The 23,481-nt window shown below is 37.6% G+C and overlaps 1 protein-coding gene across 1 annotated transcript in view; it reads right to left on the reverse strand.

Moving 5' to 3' along the window:
• Nucleotides 1-7,311: 7,311 nt before the first annotated feature.
• Nucleotides 7,312-23,481, reverse strand: part of DEUP1 (deuterosome assembly protein 1) — a 46,582-nt gene continuing 30,412 nt past the window's right edge. The window contains exons 9-15 of the mRNA XM_076328316.1: nt 23,208-23,405; nt 22,084-22,170; nt 19,905-20,104; nt 19,533-19,534; nt 13,884-14,023; nt 8,933-8,974; nt 7,312-7,482 (exon numbers count right to left, since the gene is read on the reverse strand). Of these exons, the coding sequence (XP_076184431.1) occupies nt 7,312-7,482; nt 8,933-8,974; nt 13,884-14,023; nt 19,533-19,534; nt 19,905-20,104; nt 22,084-22,170; nt 23,208-23,405 (840 nt within the window). The remainder of the gene's footprint in view (nt 7,483-8,932; nt 8,975-13,883; nt 14,024-19,532; nt 19,535-19,904; nt 20,105-22,083; nt 22,171-23,207; nt 23,406-23,481) is intronic.

The following is a 23,481-nucleotide window of genomic DNA, read 5'->3' on the forward strand; positions in this document are numbered from 1 at the left end:
ATACTTCAGGATCTGCCAGAAGGAATCTTACGGAAGTTGGAAAGGGCACTTCTACCAGTTTATGGTGAAGTAACTAATAACAAACTACATAAACACAGATAGTTGTTTATCTGAATGTTAAATATTTAAATCTGTATAAAGTAGCAATAAAAAGGTGATTTTGGATATAGCCCTTGATTTTTTTTAACCTTTTTTTTTTTTTTAAAGGAAGGAAAAGTACCATTAGTATAACTTAGGTCTCTAATCTGCTGTCCTGTGACATCCCCCTCTCCCCCTCACTTAAAGGAAGCTGTGAGCGCAGCTTAGGCAGTTTTATTCTAAGAAATCAAACTATAAACTGATCAAAATGGTTCAATAATCCTGTGTTCTTCTACAGCTCTTTATCATCCAGATAAATAAGGCACGCTCAGTAAGCATTAAGCTTCAGAAGACTTTGGGGAGGGAGTTTGAGAACTCTTAACTGCTGTTTAAATACAGGCCAAGCAAGGAAGAATGTGATGCTGCAGCGCGCTGAAGTGTAGCAGGAAGTATTTCTGTGACAAAAGTCAAGGACCCCTCGAATCTTCACTTCAGGTGCTGTCTTTTGGCATGGGGATAGTCCCAGGGAAGTCAGTGGGACTGTTCTTATGCGTGGCAGCCAAAGACCGTGCCTTGCTTCCTGCGTTAACCCTGTGTATTGTTCCTGTGCAGAACGCTACTGCCAACCAAAGTTGTGTCGCAAAAAAATAACTTGGGCAAGCACATGCAATTCCCTGCAGTAGACATTGCTCTAAGGCACGTGTTCCCAAAGCGCGGTGAGTCTATGGCCAGCTATGAACTAACCCGGTTCAGAATGAGCCAGATACCCAATGATGCTGGGATGGTCACAGCTAATGACGCTTGCTGTGCCACCGCTGTTGGTAGTGCCTAGAATTAAACTGGCCCTGCAGACTAAGATGTTTTTGAAATACAAAATTTGCTAAAAACTTGAAGAGTTTGGATGACCTGTTAGATTGGCTTTTTCTCTCCGCAACTTGCAGCACAGTTGGAATATATGCACAACAAACTACACAGACAATATGGTCATGGTGTAATGCCCAGAAGAGCGTGTGCCTACCGAGTGACCGGCGGGAAGGCTGCTGTGGAACCCCTGTGCTCACCGAGCCGTGCACAGAGACTGAAACTTATCTGTGCTTTAGGACTGAGAACGCTTCCTGCAGCTGGAGAGATCTGAAATGATGCATCTGTGAAAGTAATTGCTTAGTCTGTGTTGTCTCCCAGCTGTTTCTGTTCTCCCAGGCACCAAATCCTTTTTGTCCTATTTTTATTTTATCCTCAGTCAGGGGTGGCTGCGACAGAGCTCTGATCGTTGGCCCTCTTTTGAAAGGAGGTGTTCGGCTTGAATGAAATTTGTGCCTGAGGAAGTGAACAAAAGTGTGTGTTGTTTAAATACGGGCGTTCTGCAGGGTACTTGGCGTCTTGGGCATCTAGAATAGAAGCAAACTTTCCGCTAACCTCTCCCATAGATTCCTCTTGCTCATCTTCCTCTTCCATAGATCCTTAACCAAGGTTTTCCTGTCCCTGCTTGTTCTGTGATACTTTCTGATGGCTCTGACAAAGTCCCTGCCACTTTCCCATCTCTGAGGAGCGGATTTGTTTCCATCCGTTCCACCCGCAGGGCTTTTTTATCAGCCCAAGCAATAACTTCATAATTCGGAAAGCCTTCCCTGAAACTGTTCAGAGTCCTTATGTGAGGTTTTTTCCTCTTCATTTTCTGCAAGAGTTGAGTCTGTGACACGTAAGAGCAATTAACTGGCTGATAACAACTAAATAGGTAAAGGTCAGTTGGGTTAGGTAATATTTAAGATTGCTTCTCTAATGAGATGTTTCATTTCTGCTGCTTTTCCTTATGCCCTCCCTTTGCCTCTTGTCATCTGTGAATTCTTCAGGACACAATAATAATCTTTTCAGAGCCAAATGTTTATTAATACGAACCTATGGCTTAATGCTAATAAGAGACATTGTGTATTTCAATTCCCTGAAATGTGCAATTTTACTGAGTGCTAATTGAGAGGAAAATAGTGTTACGCATTCTGAATTGTTCCTTATGCAGAAGCTAGAATTGATTTCACAGTTTGAAGCTTTAAAAAAAATGTTTTCTTTTTTTTCTAGTAAACAATGAAGTTGGATTCTGACATTTTCTACCAAATTCCCTTTTACTAGTATCGGATGTGAGAATGCGCGTTTGGAAAAATGGTATGAGGCCTCTGTAGACAGAAACTGTCAAAAATGACTGGGAAATAATCGGGAAGTAAATTAATGGCAGTTGCCCAAATACCAACTCCTGTGAACTTCTCAGCCAAAGGTGTACTGTGTCTCTGTTTTTTTAACTGTATGTATTACTCCAAGTGTCAGTTGCCTTCAAAAATATTTTAGAAATAGGGTTTCAAACCTTTTCCCAGCATACAGTAGCTTGTGGGCAAAATTGAATGATTTATTACAAGCATTTTACCAGAAAACTCATGCTGAGATACTTATGATATGGTTTCCAAGAGTGCTTGTTATCAGGTGAAGTCATTAAAAACCTGCCATTGCCTTCTGATAAATCAAGTTATAGAAGCAATTTCTTAAAACCAGTTTTCCAAAGCATAAATCAAATGAGTCAAATACTTAAAGATCAAGGTTTGAATGGAGTTTTATAAATCTCTTCGAAAGTGCTAAGAAAATAAAGGAATCATGTCAAGTATTCTCGCAACGGGTAAATGCCCATCTGTGTTAGAAATGGCCCCAGCTCCCCAAAACCAAGCGAGAGAAGCCAGCGACACTGCCCGTGGTCTGAAGGAAGAACTACACATATTTCCAGAGCTCAGAGAAATTGGCTCTCGGTCTTCCGTTTCAATCCATCGACAAGAAAATGTTTACTTAGTCACACCTTGACGTTCAGAAAACAGCGCTTTTAAATACACGCGGCAGAGAAAATGCCCCATTCTTTTTTCAGATTATGCGTGTTCGGTGCCTGAGCGGTACGCATGCAGGTTTGAACATTCCCGTAGCTCTGGAAGATGTGAACTGGAGCCTGCACTTTCATTCTCTGGTTTGGATCTGCGTCACAGAGACGTCTCTTACCAGGAGAAGTTTCCTACCAGGGCAAGTAGTTCCAGTTCACGGGCTGTGCAGCAGTAAAGCAAAGTCCTGCCATCCATGTCCCAGCCGAGCGTCTTTGTCGTCACTACAGAGGGAGCTGTCAGCTAATGTTTTCTTCTATGCACCACCTTTATTTGGTTGAAAAGTTTCAACCAAAAAAATTCTTGTTACGGTGCTTACGTGGGATACCGAGGACCAGGACTTCTGTAGGATTCCTTGCTCCATCTGGGGTTGTAGAAGGGTTCACGTCAAGTAAATCCTACATCTGTCACAGGAAATTCAGTGGCGGGGTGGTTTAGGACTGTTCTTTGCAAGCAAACATGCTCGTAAGGTAGCTGGGCAAACACATTCTTGATAAATCTGTTTCAAAGCCCCTAGCAGTTTGGTTAAGAGTAGATTAGACGAACAAACCGATCGGTTTGTTGGTTTAGGAAGGGACACTGGAGCGCAGCGTATCAGTGTCTAGGGGCATTGCTCAATCCACTAGCCGAAATTTAGATGCAGTACATTAAATTACAGCCTACTTAGGGATTTGAGGGTGTCCATGTGATTTAATAGCAACTCAGACACAGTGAACTTTGAGTGAGGAAAAACCACCACACAGTTCCCACATTGGTTTGGCCAATTCAAGCGAGCTCTGCTATGAACAATCTTTAACCTAGCATTTTCCCAGCAGACTGCTGCATCCGAGGGGAAAAAAAACCTTCCCTCGCACAAGGCAGTCGGTGTAAAAGCTAGCGGATGGCTATTTTGCATAGAATTATATGGGAAAAAAAGTGATTGTGAATGATACAATTGGCTGTTGTAGGTTGTAAAGCCAGACGGGAACGTAACCCCACCACCCATGTAATACAGGGTAGGGACCTTCCCCCAGTGCCCTCCGCCTCCTTCCAGCTGTTTGCTCTCTGGGAGACCCACGGGCAGAAAGCAGCAGGACTGAATGGAGTTCAGCACGAACCTGAGCGGGCTGTGTAAATAAAACTGGTGACTGGCATGACGTAGCACGGATGTACAGTCACCTGGGGCTCATCTCATTAGACAGTCTGTTGATGACTTCTTTCTCATTCCCACTGGTGGTGGTTAGTCTAGTTTTGAATTATTAAGTGGTGGTGGGCTTGATTCTGTGTGCTATTGTACCGCCGTTAAATCAGGAATTCTAACCAGTTACACTACGATAAAGCCAGAACAGTGAGGCTGGGGATTTAGGCACTTTCTGTAGGGTCTCTGATCACAGCAGAGATTTATTAGCCTCGGAGTGGGTAAGCTAAAGCCATTGTTTAAGTCTACCCATCGGAAAAGCAAGAAAGCTGATTCTTCATAATGTTTGTCCATTTTTGTGTTCATTTGGCACTGTGTTTTGCTGCTGTTGTTTGCATTCCTCTCTGCATGGTTCAGAGTACCCGCCGTCTCTTTGACACTCTCCCATTCTTACACTCCTAAACTTCCCATACAAAAGGAGAGAGTAAGAAATGGTAGGAAGAAAATGCACTAAATACCCAACTTTCATGCGAGCCACTTTTAAATGTTTCTGTTCAGTTCCTGTCGTTTCACCGACAGCCCCATCAGCGTAAGTTTTGGGAAATGAATTGGACAGCAATGGTCTGGCAGCTCTTATACCACCACCGATTTCAAAATTACATCTCGATGAAACATGCTGGCAACTGTGTGTATATGACCTCTGTTTTTCCTTCGGTGGAAAAAGCTGGTGGCAGCCTGAACCATTGCTCTTTTTATTTAAAACAAGTCTTTCAACTGGGAGTGAAAAAAATGCTTTTTGGTAAAGCTTTGAAAAATCATAAAAGAAGTCCAGCAGCTTACAAGAATTTTCCATTGCCCAGCTACTCACAAAGTAGAATAGAAATTTTCTGTGTTTTGGCTAATCCTTAGCTCCCGAACATGGCACCTTGTCCTGTCAAATGAACTTATGATTAATAATTCACTTTTTTTCATTTTTATTGGTGCTTTCAGACATTTATAGCCTTGGACCTTTCTGATTATTCCTTTTTTTGACAATATACATACATCCCCGATCCCTGTTCATAAGGTATATCACTTCTCAGTCTTTATTATTTCTGCTGTCCATCATTCTTTAAACAGTTTTCCAAATAACTTGAAACGTGGTACATGCTGTACACACTATTTTTGGCACGATAACATCAGGAATATGTATTTTCCTTCAGAAACCTCTCACCAGTTCAATCAAGTTTCTACCTTTTAACGCGGTTAAAGTATTCAGAACCAGCGGCGTGGCTCTGACTGTATCGGGCAGCAACGGGCTCTTGCTTAAATCGGGGATCGTCAGATGAGGAACTTCTGCTGATTTTGGCTGGCGAAGAGACGGGTGACCTTTCAGGTAAGTATGTGTTAAAAAAATGGCACTTTGAGCCATACTGGCTCAGGACGTTTGTGGCATAATATGCTCTGAGCAGGAAATAACAGTAAACAAGTCGGCTGTTCAGATACAGGCACTTTGCAGTTTTCAGTGCTTTTCACGGGGAGTTTATTATACGGCGTTACACAAAAGCCCAGCTGAAACTAACTCTGTTGTTTCATTCGCCAAAGTTAGTAGCTTGGCCAGATCTTAAAAAGCTTTAGAAAAAAATCTTGCTCATTTTTTGATAATTTCATTCATTCGTTCTGTATCATCACACAGACCTGTGTCATGAGAGGGATCCTCAGGCCTGCACCGGACTCGGACACATACGTTTCTTTGAAGATCTGGAGCAAGCTGTCTTGCTGTATGTTTAAATCTTGCAGTAGGAAAAGAATCTGGCTAACTGGCTAATATCCCGTATTTTTCTTCTCTCGCCCTTCTGAAAGACAACATTTTGCTGTGTTTTTGCTTCTACAGATCTTTCTCAGCTTAGAATTTAGCTTTGTTTCCAGAGGTTCCTAAATGTCTTCATTAGTTCTTTTAAAACTCCCAGATACATCTCCCCTTGAGGATGCACATATATTTAGTTTGTTCAGATGTCCTTCCGTCATCTTTTTATTCAGTCCTCGTTCCTCCAGCTGAGTCTAGTAATTTTCCTGAATTTTCCTGTAAAAGGTTCTTTGATGTCCTCGTTTTCATTACTCATTTTATTGCAAACGGAGCCAAACCGGTATTTAAAATCTTGGTATTTTGTGTAAGTGTGATGTAGTGTACTTTGTCTTAATGGAAATATAGCTTCCAAAAACAATTTACATTTTTGCTGTGGTCTTGAATATTAACAAGACTTCTTTTACTCACAAACCGGAGCTGTTTGACAGTCTGGTATTATTTTTATCCAGATTCTTCCAGGAAGTTGGCAACAGTATATGCTGGAAAGCACTTCTACAGTATCTCTTTCACTGAAATTGGTGGTTCATCAACACTGTCTGTAATTTCTGTTTCGCTTGCACAGCAACAGAATTCAGTATGAATTGCAAATAAAAGGAATCTCAACATTATGCAGTTTCTCGGCACATGGAGTTGAATTAACTCTGCTCAGTTTTATAATGTTTTCTTAAGTTGTAGAAAAATAGAAATAATTTAGGCCCTTACCTCAAACAAGTTGGCTGAAGTTAAAGGTTTTTTCCCTATTCCAATGTAGTTAAACAATGAGCCAACATAGTATCGAAACATCAGTACCAAAACAGGTGCTTCTGAAGACAGGATTTAAAAATCGTAAAGCATTAATGTAAAGCATGTAAAGCACTCAAGATCAGGCTCTGCCCCAGGTGAAGTCTGTAGGTCTGGTAAAAGGAGCAATAGTGGCTTCAAAATACGTGCTTTGTCTATTCATGTTCCTCTTATGGACCCACATGGCTTAGAGCATAAGAAAGAGCGAGCTCAAACTTCTCATTTCAAGATGAGTCCCAAGGGCTATTTCTATAGCCAGGAATTGAAAGCATCTTTCTTAATTCACAGTGCTGCAACAGGGTCTCTGCTGCACACAATTTCACTATGCAAACCAACCTGTATATTTTAGAATATGTTTAGAGTACGATATTTTGTAATATAGTCAGGTTACAATACACCTAAATCCGTAGGATAATGATTATCTTATCGAAACCGTGGTGTTAAAAATACATGCTATTGGCAATGTGCCTAAATACATTAAGCAGCTAGTTTTAGTTTTAGTTTAGTTTAGTTTTAGTTTAGTTTTAGTTCTAAGAAACTCATGGGTGATTACTTGGTTTTATTTTCTTAATTGCGTGACTGGCTTAAGTATGCCTGCTTTGCTGTATCCTGGCATATTTTTTTAGAGTATTTTCAGAGTGTCTTTGCAGTTCTTCAAGGTGTGAATTCAAACGTTCTTCAAACTCTCTGGTATGTTTCTCCTCCTCTTGAAGGAACTTTTCTGTTGTTGCAAGGAAGGACATCTCAGGGGGAGACTGAGCAATGAATAGAAAATCACGGTTAGTAAAAGCCAGCAAGTACTACAACATGTTTGCATTATCAGCTTTTAGATTTGAAAAACATCTTCACCTATCGCAGCTAATAACGCTATAATGCTTTATATCTCTCCAAGAAAACATGAATTTGGGCATGCATTTTTAAAGGCATTCAGGTGCCTAAATGACGTAATGTGAACATGAAGATTGAATATCTGTGATATTCACAGCATTAGGATGTAGATTTGCCATTAAAAATTTAAATATCCCATTAGACAGAATTAAGCTGCTTCAGAACCTCCAAAATCTTTGGATCAGCTAAAGGTGATGTTCGTCACTCGTATAATTTAGACCAGGACCGAGGACAACAATCTGGTTTTTGGAAGTACAGAATATAACTAGTGTTGGGTACTGCTGATTGCCTCCTGTAATTTTAGCTCTCTGCTAATCTCTGTGATGCTTTCTGAGGAAAGGAAGAAAACCTATGCTCATTTCAGTACTATCAACTTCAAGCCCTGATATTCTGGAGAATGTGCTGAATTCTATTTGCTGCAAGTAGTTCACTGAAAAATCTTCTTTCCATTTAATGAGCATTTAGTAGTCTGAGACATAAACCATACCAAAATCAGTCTTAAAATGGTTGTCACGGGATGCAGAGTTGTGTAAAGCAAAGAACATGAGTGAGTCTTTGCTGGAACAAGTTCTAAATTTTTAAGCAGCAATTTTTGTTAATTCTCTTTGCTAATACTTAAGATGCATTCATGGCAATGTCTTGATCAAAAGAAATATGGAATAATTTTTCTTTGCCTAAAGATATTATGCTTGTTTAAATAAATTCAATGTTTATTTGTATAGAGAAATACAATTTTATGACATGAATTTTTAACAGTCGACTGAGAAAAAACCTAGCTGTAATACTGAGTAAGAGAAAGATAATTTTCTGTCTTTATATGATCATATATTGGGAAAGATGATTGACATTTATTAATTAAACCATATGTTAAATAGTTTTAATAACTGATTGAGTTATTAGTCTAGAATCTCTGGTTTTGTTTTTCCTAGAATGTAAAAAGGAGAGTTTATCTGTCAGCACATCAAATAGGAATGACTTCAAATGATTTAAATATTCAAATGTTTTGTGGAAAAGGCCAATACTATTACACCTGTACATTTTTATTCTAGGCTCCATTGTATCAGAACGGGGTATTCCCAGCTTCCACGGCAACTAGAGGCAGATTTGGTCTTTGCTTTCAGCCTGGTTTAAAACTGCCCTTTAGCAGCTTTTCAGGCCAAAAGATACTAACTAGAGAAATGCTTTAAAGCACTATTCTATTCAAACTCTTTGCGGCAGACCTTGAGATGAAATTTAGAGATTTCCTATAGGAAACCCCTTTTCTTTTCAAAGTACAGCAAGTAAGCGATAGCCAGAAATAAATTCTGAATGTAATACCATCCTTCTAGAGTGAGACAGGCTTTCTGATGTATAGAGCTCCTAAAATGAAATTCACAGATAAAGCAGAATCTTCCTTTTCTCAGTCCCTCCAAATTAGTGTTTTAACAGGGCAGAGAAGAAAATGTTACTTAATTTGCCATGTAGGAATAAAGAACCCAAAGGTATCGGATCACTTTGTGCCACAACACTCTTCTATTAATCCCTGCCCTAGCAGGGTTTATCTTCCAATTTTTGAGAAACTCTGGAGGGAGATCACCTGCCTTCTGTTTTTCCTCATAAACACATGCATGATTTCCCATCCATAAATCATCATTGTTTTCATATGAAGAGTTGTTCCTGAGATTTTGAATGCCATGGCTACATGCACATTTATTCCTTCATGGGCTAGGTCACAAACATATCTCCTTGTGACATCTGGATTCAATGATAGAGTTGGCAGTACTGTTTTGAAGTATTTGAAGAAGGCTTTTGTATTATGAAGAAGACACTGGATTTGGAGGCTTTACTTAAAGAATCGCCATGTGTTTCGCTTACTGAATACCAGCTCTGAAATCACTGGTTCAATACTGAGCAAATAAAATACTTCCAATGAGAAGCGTAAGAAACTGGGAAAATGTGAATCTGAAATATGAATTTAATAGGTGTCATCACCTAGAGAAAAAAAGTCATGTCGGGCTTTTCCATATGGACAGGAGATTTACGCAAGTGCTAGTCTTCAGAAATGTTATATCAAGTTATGAGAGATTCTCAGAGATTCATTATAATGTTTACAATTGCTGACTTGTCATTAGAAACATACTGGCCTCATGATCAAGCTATCTTCCTACAATGCTATTGTCCTTTGCTTCAACTGGTACTTACTTTGATGTGTTTTTTCTTGAAATACACTGTAAACTCCAAATGAGACATTCCTGAATTTCCTCAGAGTTGAGAGAAGAATGTTTACCACTTAGAATAAGCAGATCATGGTTTCCTACAGCTCCTTACCCGAGGGTCGGACATCACTGACTATCATTTTAGATAGGTCCCTAATGCACTGGTTTTTATGCACTTTGAGAGGAGGTTGTATCTAAACAAGTCTAAAAGGCAACATTTCTTGTTAGCAACTAAGCTTTGCTTTCGAAGTCTCTGGACTGTTCTTTCACTATGTTCTTTACGGTCTGTACTTTCAGTGCCTGAGGAAGAAAAACCGTAAAGAAACTGCTTTAATCCATGTCTCAGATGAGATTCATGGTCCCTAGTTTTGAATTTCTTTTCCTCAGATAACACTTCTTTTATGTCTTTTGGTTTTCTAACTGGAGCTGGATAGAGTTGTGTTCATTGGTAAGCTTTCAACCTAACTTGTTTGGGTAGTTAGGCAACAAGGACTCTACTTTTTCATTTCTACAGTGTCAGCTGATCCCATATTTCTTTGGTGTACACCAGTAATGAGAATCACCTTTTTGCCTCATCATTTCCTGGAAATGAAGGAGTGCACCTGATAGAGATGCATATTTCCACATAGGAAATATGTGCTAAATATGTCTTCTCCTTAAGCAAGAACTACCCAAAGTGCTTATGAATTAACTCTGGATTGCTGGGGAGAAGCACTTCAGGAAGCTAGGTCTATTCTCTCTCACAGACTGCCTAATTAATTTGCCTAGAGTTAATCTCTTTCTTGCCCCATGAGTTGTGCCAGCATTCTTGGATGCACCTTCAGCAGGGCAGCAAGAAAGCTTTAACACTTGGGATATTCTAACATTTCATGGTCAAATCATGAGTGGTCAAATCCCAGAGCGTTAAAGTCTTCTCATGTTTAGCCCCTTCTACTTTCCAGGAAAGTTCTTGTAACACCAAGACTAGAAATTGGTCTGGCTAATTTTAGTCTCGCTGTGACTAAATTTGGGGGCTTTTGGGGGTAGTTTCCTCTAATCTTACACTGCAGTACATCTTAGGCAGCAGGTACAGATGCCTGTCTTCAACATGCTTCTGCTCATATATGAAAAACAAAATTGAGATGCCTAGAAAAATGCTAAGCCATATAGGAAGGTTTTTAGAGTGCCTAAGTACCTAACCAGCTAGGTAATAGTAATACCTAAGAGTGAGAGGCACAGACCACAGCATGCCTCAGGGTAGGCTCAAGACTGTCAAAATCATTCCTAATAATGTCCAGTGGTAGAATTTCCACAACTTCCCAATGCAGTCTATTTATTAAGCAATTTCCCATCCTTAACGTTAGAAAGTTTCCTGATGCTTAATTTAAATTTTCCTTGCTACAGCTTAAGTCTTTCTTGCCTTTCTAAGTCTTGAAAGCAAGAACAGACAATGACTGTCCATCATCTGAAGATAAACATGAGAAGGTAATTGTGACTACAAGTTAAAGATCCAGATTGGGAAGCACAATGTACATTACTGCTTGCTCCAGCTGAAATGGAGAAATTGTGTAGAAATGGACTATTCTGAAGCAGCAAATAATCTTATTGCCTTATTTATTTATTTATTTATTTATTCATTTATTTTCTGTGGGAAAGATTAAACTTGAAGCTGGACATTGGACTGTTCTATGGAATAGTCTTCCCAGAGACTGGGGACGGCTCAGGCAACTATTTTCTGAAGTTGTTCATCTCAGAAAAAGAGCACACCGCAAAGTGCTGTTCAGAGAAAGAGTATTTCCCTAGGTTTGAAAAGCCTTGCAACAAGAATTTTTGGGGTTATGGGAATTTCCAGCAAATCCCAGCTGAGCCTTCTAGTTTATTCTAAGGCAGGAGTGACTTCCACACATGTAACCTCTAAGTCGGAACGTGAAAGGACAGAGGTTCCAGTGGAACATTTACTAAGGTTGGCTGAAGACTCTCTACTGGGAGGAGAGATACAAGTCTTTGTCTAAAGCCCTAGAGACTATTTTCTCTCTTCCCTAAATACCAACAGAGTAATTTTGGTAGGTATCAGGACATCACCTGCAATTCTGATGTTTTCAATTGGTGCCACAAATGTTCTTCAGAACAGTGGTCCATTATAACATCTTCAAAAGTTTTGAACATACTGGAGATTTCACTTTGGTGAAACATCAGTCCTGAAAACTCTGTCAAAGAACTCTGGTTTACAACCTATTGTATGTTTTTTTCCTCTTTCTCCTTGATGCAATGGCTTTCCATTTGAACACAGAGCTCTAGAGTAACAGACTGTTGAATCATCTCTGCACTAAAGCTGTGGTATCCAATGTCAGTCTGAGTGACAATTTAATTTTGGCAATCTTCTGAACTTGTACCTGCTTCAATGCCACTGATTTGGACTTAGACACTGTACTGGAATTATCCCTTGCTTAGTAGTTTCATTATGTACTTTGCCCACACACCAGCTGGAAAGTGTTTTTGTTATAATCTAGTCACCTGTCTTGGCATTGATCCTGTCCTGAGTGCCAGCTGGGAAACAGTTTCCCTGCAGCTTGCAAAAGTGTCTCAGAATGGACATTTTCCCTGAGCTGGCTGGAAACAGAAGCTTTGTGATCTGGTTTCTCTGTCTGACACTTCTGACAGAAGGGAGGAGGAGAATGGGTGTTTATCAGACTCTCCTGAAAAAGTCCAAACAATTCTTTTCACGATTAGCAGTTTAAAGAGGAAGACTCCCAAGCCATGAGAAACCAATAGCCATTTACTTAAAATTCCTGTGAAGCATAAGAATAGAAAAATGGAAGTGAGGTCAAACACCAAGGACTATGTGGTTCTCTCCCTGCTCTCTGACTACTGGGACACAGCTGCTGGAACCGTGGTCAGTGAAGGGCTGCACTGCAATCCCTGCTTCCCAGTGAGAAGTGGGATCTACAGTGAGATTCTGGACTATGAAGACAGTCTTCCAGCAGCCACGTCTCCAAGAGGAAAGGATGTGCGTCCATTTCTGAAGTGGACAGCAGAACTGGGGTATGACAACCAGAAACTGCTTGAAGATGATTGTTGCTGTCATGATGCCTCTTCTCTCCTACTTCAGGTGATGGGTGGCAAGAAAATTGCCTATTGGTTCCCCCCAGTAAATGCTGAAGTCTTCCCTCTTCTCTCTCTGCAGGCTCAGCCACACACCTGCCGTTCAGGGTCTCCTGGATACAAAGATGCACGTATCACAGCTGGACAGAGAGATGGCTACACTCTATTCCTTACTAATCTGTTAGTTCCATTATTTAATGTTGGTGTGGTTGCGTGGTTTGAGGTCTGGAAAATAAATGCTAAGTTTTCAAGTGGAAAAAAATGTTGGCCTGTAGTGGAGGCCTAAGGAAGAATAGAAGGTACTAAGGAAGAGGATAAAGATCAAATTTAAAGAGAGATCTAAAATCAAAGAATTATGGAAAGTTTTTCCTAAGAAGTTGCCCTCGGCAAAGTGGGATTTATCCCACTTGTCATGGAGGTTGGTAAACTCCAGCCTATGAAGACTGAAAGAAAGAATGCTGCACTATTACTCTTTCATTTCAAGAAAAATAAGGATTACAGCAGTTATCATTTCTGTTCCTTTTCAAATACAATAGCTAACACATAGAAAATAGTTGCTGCAATTCCTCTAATTTCATCCATCAATTGGATGCTGTAGAAACTTGATTTGTCTAACAGCACTTAAGGCAGTAAGTTTGCAGGCATTATGGAAATACACTTAAAGCAGAGTGCTCTTACAGAAGGCAATATGAAGCAGAGTGCCCCAATATAGAAGGCAATGAGCTAAAATGTAGAAATCTCTCTCACAGTCACATAATGGCAGGTAATTATCACCATCGTTATTAGTACAGAGGTATGGCCCAGTAGGGGATGTTTAATCTCCAGAAAAACTGCATTTATGTTAGGATAAGATATTTCCATTTTTGCTGGGCTGGCACTGTATAAATAATAATGACAACAGGGGTGATCTAATTTTTGGATCCTCCAAGGCTGCATTTGGTCCACAGACGGATCATTGAGAATATATGTGTTATAGGAAAATAGTTACTTACTGACAATTTGATTTCTTCTGCATTGTAAGCAGGGCTCAGTAAACTGCCTGTTCTGCCCTTTTCAGGAAGCGGCCCACCAAAGCCCAAAGGATTCCCCATTGGTGGTGATGGAGATTTATAACCTATTTTCTTTTCATGACCTCCATGAAGTGTATGAGAAGATAAAGTGCTATCACTTTTTGAACCAGTGATATTGCCTTGGCCATATAAAGCAGGACTACAGTTTCTGTGGTATTCACTGGCTGTGAGCATAGCAGTCTGTTGACATTCCATTTCCCGTACATCTTTCTTTTGGAAAGTTCTAAAAGAGGAAAAAAAAACAAAGTATGAAAACCAGTTAAAACTCTAAGCTATCACAGCAAAGCCAAGGGTTTTTTTTATTTTATTTGTTTGTGCAATTTTGTAAATGTCTGAGTGTGCACTCTCTGCCTGCTTCAGCTGTGACTTAAATCACACTAATTTAAACCCTTTCATTGGAGCTAAAGTTGAGCAACCCTGCTGTATAATTGTGGCAGGACAAGAGCTAAAACACAAACTCGATTCAGGTATTGAAGATACCAATACTCCTTAAGTGTTTGTTACCCATCCTTTGCCAAAGCTTATCCTCCCTTTAGCTTTTCAGTGGAAGAAGCTATGTAAGCACTCTTCAGCCATGTCTCGATAACTTAGCTTATAGTATGATAGGAACTAGAGTGAATTTAGCCACACAAATAGAGGAAATGAAATATGAAGGTGTGAGATAGGAAACAAAAACTGTTATTAGTGGTTGGATAATTAGTTGATTTTGATCTAATATCACCTTCAACAACTATGTTCAAATAGCTAGAATTTAGAATAAATGTTTAAATAAGTTAAATAAAAAAATAGTACAGGAACCTTTGATCCTGCATTTTTCCTGCAATACTAATTTTGCCACTGATTTAATGATAACACATTGGAGATTAATATGAGAAATAAAATTTTAAAATACACTTTTTTAAAAATGGTAAAAGAACATGCTTTTGTAACAATAAGTGAAATCTTCAAGCTTACAAAAGAATTTTTAAGTATTTTATTATGATGTTCCATAACTTTTGTATCCCACTTACAGTGATCAGAATAGATGTGAAAGCATATATGTGTATTCGTTTGTAGTTCTGTAGCAAAAACTATTATGGTTAACAGCAACAGAAAGCTATTTTCTTCCCATTCAAAATCTTCTTTTCCTGACAGTTAACTGAACAATTCTGAAACCATATTGATAAGAGCAGAGAATTTTGAGACTAGCTTGCTCAGATGTCTGCTGAATTAGACTAATTTTCAATTGCATCTTTACTTGTATTATATACCAAAACATGAAAAAAAAATTAAACTATTTCAGATTTTATTACATTTCTGTTACCATATTTCTGACTGAGGTAAAAATTTCCATTGTACTGAGGTCTGTGCTTATGAGAAAACTGAAATTTTAGTCTTCGGAGGTAACTACTATACTTAAACATGATAGCTGTTTGAAAAGATCCTACCATTGCAAATATCCTAAAACACTTTACTAATTTGAAATGCAGCTATAAAAGCTTTTAAAGATCAAGTTCTCTGCCACTAAAATATAATTATTATAAATATTCAAGAGTATGCAGTGCTGCTCAGATCCAAGGAAAACAGCTTTTTTTTTTTTTAAATAAAAAAGAAGAATTTGCCAAGCACAGGGAAAGGACAGTGTTTTCTGCAGAAAGATCACACCATCATTTTCTAATCTGAATTTAAATATTTGGTGTTGGGAGAGACTGGCTGTGCAGTCTTAATGGACCCTGCTTGTACATAAGCCCTGAAACATGAAACTGAGTACTCCATAAATGGACTGTGCGGAACAACTCAGAGAACTAATGAAGAACATATTTTTCTCTGATAATAAAAGAAGTAGTGATTAAGATACTCTGAATGCTACAGGAAAGCAAATTATAAGCATGATGCTATAATATTATTATTACTATAATATTATTATTTTACATTCTAACATAGAACTCTGAGAATATCCACCAAACCTTCCAGTTTTCTAAATCGCCTAAAATGGTTATCTTTATGGGGGCAGAGTTTTCTCCTTTCTTTCATGCTTTTCTTTAAATAAATACACTCTGCTCTCTGGGCACAGGAGAATACCTTTCTTCTTTTTTTCCCCCTTACTTTAAAGTCCATTCCCTCTATTGTTTGGATGAAGGGCACAATGAAAAAAACTGCCACAATTGAAGATAGATGGCATGAATAATAAAATCACAGATTTTTTTTTTCATCTTGTGTTCTGACCTTTTTGGAAGTAATTTCCTCCGTTAAACCCACAGTAAAGTCTATGTGATCTGTGTTCTTTTTTTCCCCCAGAACTGCTTCTCTGTGTATTTAATAACAGTTATTACTGTTATGTTATAGCTTACTTCACTAAGACCAGAATTTTCAGACTTGGGTGCCTACAGTTATGGTAGCTTTTAGATAGTGAAAACAGATAAACCCCCCCAAAAGGACTGATTTTTTAAAGGAACTCCACTTCCTACTATAATCCATAGGATTGCTGGGGCTGTTTGCTATCTTGGAAAAACATGACACCTACTTTCAGGTGCTTTGATATGGATACTATGCCTTCACTTCAGACAGATTTCACAGTTGGGGTTTAAATTTCTGCCAGTTCAGTGCAAAATAATACCTAAGAACAGAGTTCCACTTTGAATACAAAGGTAAAGGTAAGCAAATACCTGCAAATTTGTAAAAAACTGTCCATTTGTTAACACTGGCAAGCAATGCAAATACACTGTAACTGCAGTTGAATAACTTATGCTTTCAGTGGGTTTACTGTCATAGACTATTTAACACATACACATACTTCACAAAAATAAGATCACTGTTGACATCGCGACATATGGGACAAGAAGTGAAAGAACAATGTCCTCGCTAAGGGAATTTATATAGACAGGATCAATTTTTCCAGACTCATATATAAAATTAGCCTGGTCCCTATGCAATCAATAACTTCAGTGGTGCAAAACAAATTCCTTACACAGCTTGTGCTGGGTGACATACCTAGTCTAGAGAAAGAAAACAACAGATCTGAAATGACCGGAGTGTCTTCAGAATTCGTGTTGTTGCTTTTACCTTGCAAGTATAACTGCTAGCTTGATTTTAAAAATGGTTTAAAACTATTTTCCTGAAGAGACTGTTTTCACTGCTTCCAGTTTATTTATTGCAATAACTGATACAGTGGTGACTATGGCTAAGAATGTGTGACCTCCAAAGGGTAGTGAAAACCTCCTTAAGACAGATACTTCATTGTCAACATAGACCCTTTAAGCCATCCCCAGCTGCCTTAGCACGCATTCAGTCCTAGCCTTTACCCCGTCACTTTTGCCACACGATGAAAGTGCACTTTGGCTTGACCAACTACCTATTTTGTGTATATTTTTATAGTAAATAAGTAGCCTTTCATTTGGGAACTCACATGCATGTTTTAATTTTGGAAGAAAATACATCAGCTAAATACATCAGCTTCATCAGAGAAAGCCCTCTTCAACCATGCCAGAATTTAAACCAACTGTATGTGGCCAAGGTCTAAATAAAGGATTGAAATCTTGAGGGTGGGGAAAGCTTATGTAAATGGCAATTAGAAGTAAGTCAATTATCATATATAAGAACAGTAATTAATTAAAGTGGTTATAGGTAGGATGTGGCCACAGTCTTTTTTAGCAAAAAGATGCCACTCCTGCATATCTTACTTTGTAATATTTAGAAATTCACTGTATACTGAAAGAAAGAAGAAATCATGCCTCTTTCTACATTGCCAGTATAACTTCCTGCAATTTCCTGTATTTTCTCTAGAGGTCTCCTATCTAATTAATGACTCTGCCCATGCCTAGGATTCTAGTACTGATTGTGAGACATGACTGAAAAATACTATAGAATATACTTGGTTGAAGACTTTTTTTTTCATTGTGCAAACCTTTCTAGGTTTCTCAATGCAAACAGGAAAACCAAAAAGTACAGCTTCTGAAAATTACTATTTAAAACACAAACACACACACCCCCTTGCACAAACACCATGTTTTCTATTTTTTTACTATGTAAAAAAAGTCTTTGTGCCCTTTCTCCAGTGCCATAATTACCATGGAAACAGAACTGCAAGTTAAAACAGAAATAACATGGTTTATGCTCACAGTAAAATAAAACATACCCCAGAATTTTACTCAACCAACATCAATTGCCTGGTTTATCTGCATACATTTGATGGTTGAAAATTTAATTTTAGTTTTCTGAGAAAATCTTGAGGTAGTTCCCTGTTGGGGAACAGAGAACTGACAGTATAGAGAGGGCCCAATCTTAAAAAGACTGGCTGGCTGATGTGTATATACAGCACACGTGGAATTTGCACATTTTTTAAAATCTGTGTATGTGTTTATTTAGCTAAATAGCTTTTCATTTAGGAAATCAAATGCATGTTTTAGATCCTGAGAACCAGGCTCAGTATATCTGTTTCATCACATTAATTAGAATCATAATTTAAATTGTGTTCAGTAGTGTGTTTGAGATTTGTGTTGTGAGGAAGGTTAGCTCTCCCAGGTTTCTCTCTCCCAGTTTTGGTTCAACATTGGTCTTCAATGGCTATGAAATCAAAATCCTGCAAATCACCTGCATAGTTCTATTGTCTCTTACACTTAAATTCTCATGAATGAAATTTCACAGCTCCTCAGGTACAGCAAGTGTGAGTCCTGAGAAAATGGGGAAAAGTCTTACTTTTTCTCACTTAAGAAGAGTGGAAGCATAAGCAAAAATTGCGCTGACCAATTTTTGGTGAAATTATGAGACCTAGAGGTGCAGAATAGTCTGTATGTTGGTATGTAAATACTTGTTTCAGAAAAACCTTCAACATCATTTGAAACTTAGTACGAAAACAGCCATACCTGCCACGTCCATATATATGTATGTATTATGTATTATATATACGCATTATGTATATGTATGATATATAATATATATATTTACATACACATGAATACTACCTCCAACACTAAACATCATATTTAAAAGGAAATTTTAAGCAAGAATGTAGCTACATATAACGGGGTGCCCTTCTATTTTCCAGAAAGAAAATAACTTTAAATTTTGCCAATGACTGAATGTCGATTTGGCTCCAATCATTTAAACTTTGCTATACAGACCTGTTTTACATTAGCGCTATCATATAAGTTCTTTATTACAAATGATCAAAATATTTCGCTTCCTATTAATTTTTACTCTCCTGTACTGTGAAATATTGTTTAGTAGGGAGTTTAATTTTCTTTTTATTACTGCAACGCCATGATTATAACATGTTTGAAGGTAATTCAGTGATTCACTGAATACAGGGAATTAAGAAGGAAATCATCACTACAATATGTTTTCTATGAGTCTGAGTATTCTTAAGTCTCATTTTTACCTAACAAGGAGTTTATTGTAGTAATAATTTATTCAGGGCATCTGAAATTATGTTTCTTTTAAAAATCAGGTCACCCAAGAACACCAAAACTAGACAAGGCATTAAAATACATTTAATGAAACTTCCAACAAATGAAACTGGCGGGACACAAAGCTTTTCAGCAGGAGTTGCAGTTCAAACTGCTTATTAAGATAACCTCCTGTGGAGCAGTTTACCTCTCATGTTGGTTTTTATATCCTTTCCTTGTCTTGTTTTTATTTGGCAGTAAGAAGACATTCTGTCCTGTTTTGCAAAACCTGGGACTAAGAATAACTTAAGTAGCACTTAAAAAGTTTTTTAAGTTGTTGCATGTGACAAATATTAAAATAATGATCAAACATTTCTGGGACTTCATTCATTGCCAAATTCAGTTAGCCACCCAGAAAAATGTAGGAAATTCTTACAAGTATACTAACTAGGTCTGATGTTTATGTTGGTGGGAGTTCTGAACGAACACAAACAGAAAAAAAGCTTAACAGTTTGGCCCAGTTAGATGCTTCCAAAAAACTCACAGGAAGTTTCATATATGTGTACAATCTAAATATTACCTCTCTTCCTTTTCGTGCATCTTTGAATGGGTTTGGTAACTGTGCTCTGTTTCTCCATATGTATCCATGCGACCCAGTATTGATGTTTCTGTGTCATTTTGTAGTTTAACAAGACTATTTTGTAATCTTACAGTCTCATGTTCCAGTTTGTGAATGGAAGCTGTGAAATTTCCATGTTCTTTGTTAGATAAATCTATACTCTGTGAAAGGCGATAAAACCATCATTAAATAGTTATTTTTTCCACAATAAATGGATGTTTGTATTTTTAACAAGCAACACAAAACAATGTTCTATGCTAAAGAAAGACCTAGCTACCATATATAATCATGCAGAACTTATAGCAAACCAAGAGAATTGCCTCCAGAAAAAAAACACTGCAGATAAATGGAAAAAAAGGGATAAGAGCCTCTATAACACAATAAAACAAATTAAAATTTCTCAACAAACATGCATTCAACATATTATTGTTGTAAATTCATCGCTTGCTTTGTAAAACTTATGACATAAAAGCAACCATAACAGCTATAGCTGCAGACTGTATTGCTCCCTCCAGTAACAATTCCACCAAAAATAACATGAAAAATTATAGAAGTTCATTACTATACTAGATACAGGGTATGTCTACAAGCACAATTTAATATCTGTGTTGAGATACAGTCACCTTCAGTTTCAGAAGCAGTAAAGTAAAGCCACATTAGCACAGTGTTCTCCATCTGTGTTACTAAACCCCGCTTCTCAGTTGGGTTAGCCCACATGGTATACAAGTCAAAATACTGAAAGTGGAAGCAACACATGCACTGCGACCAGAGGCTAAAGAGACCCATCCACGAGGATATCAAGAGGGGAAAATGGAGATTAGCCCTGGAAGCTGACTAGCCAGGACACCCCATTCCTTTTTTGTCCTATCACTTATTCCACAAAGCCTATGCTGCACACCTGAGCTAGCTAATTTTACATCAGCCCATTACACCATACTGACTGAGGCTGGCACTAGTTTGAGGGGTCTGAGTAGTGCTCTACTGTACTGTACAAACACATCTGTAAAAAATCTCTCCAGTCCCTGCAATCTTAGTATCAAATACCTCACAATCTTTAATGTTTAGATCCTCACAATACACTAGTACAGTAGGAAAGAATTATTAAGTCCACAAACACATTGATATGTATAGTGATCTTGGTATATCTAGTAACTGGATTTTACTGTTAAAAGTTAACAAACATGGTATCTACAAGGATTCTTGTCAGACAGCTCTTCTCAATCTTTATGAAGAGTATCACCATAGAGAAGAGCTAGACATGCATATGCACATCCATCTATGTTTCCACAATAATATATCATATATACACATACATATATCCATAATATTGTACATGTATGTATAGGTAAATACATCACTGATTGATAGACATATATGCTCTTTTAAGGGTGTGGAAAAATGTGACATTCTCTCATGTATTTGTCAGTCTACAGTAAGACAATTAGCAGGCTACAAATCCCCCAAAGATGTATTTACAGCAGTATTTACAAGCAAGATTCCAGTGATTTTCTAGTGATGATAGATAAAATAATTGCAGATGTTCTGTAAGCAGGGGACGTTTTGAAGCTTTTTGTGGAAGACAGCGTATATAATATTTATTATATCCATATAAAGTATAGTTCCACATGATATTATGACACATTTTTTATGAATTAAACTTTAAATATCCCCTGTTTGGAGAGAAATAAATACTAAACGCTGAAAATAAGCTGGGTGGGGGCAAAATGTGTCAGTTTTTTACACAGTTATTTAAATATCATATGAACAAAGGGGTAAAATAGTAAAAAAGGGACATATTTTTATATCTGTGTGAACAATGACTGTTTAAAAATAAATATTTTCTGAAATAAGTGACATCACTTACAAAAAATAGGCTCCCAGAAACTGTTTAGTGTCTAGACAGTCACTGAAAAATTTAGCTTACTTCTAGTTTATTACAATTAAGGTCAAAATTATTCCTAGCTATACTCATCTTCAAGCTGTGTGTGAATACCACTTGGTTTTGATTATGTCACACACCTTATTTTTATTTATTTATTTTACGCAAGCCCGAAATCTCTAAATCTGCTATGATCTCAATCTACATTTACAATAAATACAAGTAACTGTTCTGCATATTGCATAGATTAAAAAAAATTACCATGGAACTTTTACACTCCTGGTTTTCCACCATCTCTTTTAGATGTGTGTTTTCAGATTTGATAACTTTGTATCGGAAATCCAACAACTAGGAAAAGATTCAATTCTTAGTTAAATACAAGAATATTACTGTTAACTTGAAATAACACTGAGTATAGATATATGTAAGTTTAATTTTCCAAAATATACATAAGGAATTATGAAACTAACTATATATATTTTTTTTAAAATACAGCAATACTAAAGCAGAAAGAAGTCTTAAACCATCTATAAAAGATACACAAACACAATGCCTCTGATTTTATTTACCTTTTTGAAAGAAGTAATCACTTAGGAAAATAAGGGAGTTCACATGCCGTTACGAGATACAAAGAGGGACAGATTTTGCAGGCCACTGAAACTGGATGAAATCCTAGTCATGAAGTCTAGGAACAACATCCACTCTTTTAGTGATACGATAGGGAATATGGCTAGGTAAAGAGTGCCATACAGTAGCAGACGTCTCTCATTTTCCCAACCCTAACTCTCCTATTGTCAAAAGTAAAGTACTACATTAATCACAATTTTCAATATGCAGTCACCCTCTCAGAAAACTCAGAGATACCCAGAAACCTCTAAATATGAAGGTTCTTTTGGTGTACAAAACTAAGTAATGAAGATAACATATTTGTTTTTAAAACTGAAATTTTTCATTAAAACACTGGTATCTTACAGTTTTCAGCTTTAAAATTACCAGAATTTTCTAAGCAGATTTGAAACATTCTTCAAAAAGCTTTAAAAAAACTTGAAAAATTAGGAAATGTTCTAGATAATCTAATAAATGGTTCTAATGATAAAGCGCATATAATAACAACAAACTGGAAGTTTTCAAGATCTTTTGCATGTTAAAATGGTAACTACATTTGATGGTCAGAATTAATTGCAATTTAGATGTACAGTTGACATTTACTGGTGCTTTCTTGTTCCAGTATCAATTTGGCTGCTTTAGTAATACTTCACAGATATTACAGGACTGGTGATGAAAGCTACAGCAAGAAATGTAATGTCTTTTTTTCACAGATAATGTATGTCATTATCAATAGTGTGGAGTAAAATGATCTAGGCTGGTTTTGCCTGCTTGCATACCTGTTGTTTTGCTAACAATTTGTCTTTTATCTCTAACTCCATTTTTAACTGTCTTTCCAGAAGACTAGCTTTCTCCATGATAGTTGCTATAGTGATCTCCTTCTGATGAAGCTCTTCTGTCAGGTCAGAGATTTCTGTCTTCATTCTTTCCTGCTCAGAGCGATGGGACTGCTCCTCTCGATAAAGATGGTTTCTTATCTGTAGCAAATATGTTTCAAAAAGAAAAAATGTTGTGCAGTAAATATGATTGCATCACTTACTACCTACTAGTGAC

This window comes from Aptenodytes patagonicus, chromosome 1, assembly GCF_965638725.1.
Source record: "Aptenodytes patagonicus chromosome 1, bAptPat1.pri.cur, whole genome shotgun sequence".
NCBI lineage: Eukaryota > Metazoa > Chordata > Aves > Sphenisciformes > Spheniscidae > Aptenodytes > Aptenodytes patagonicus.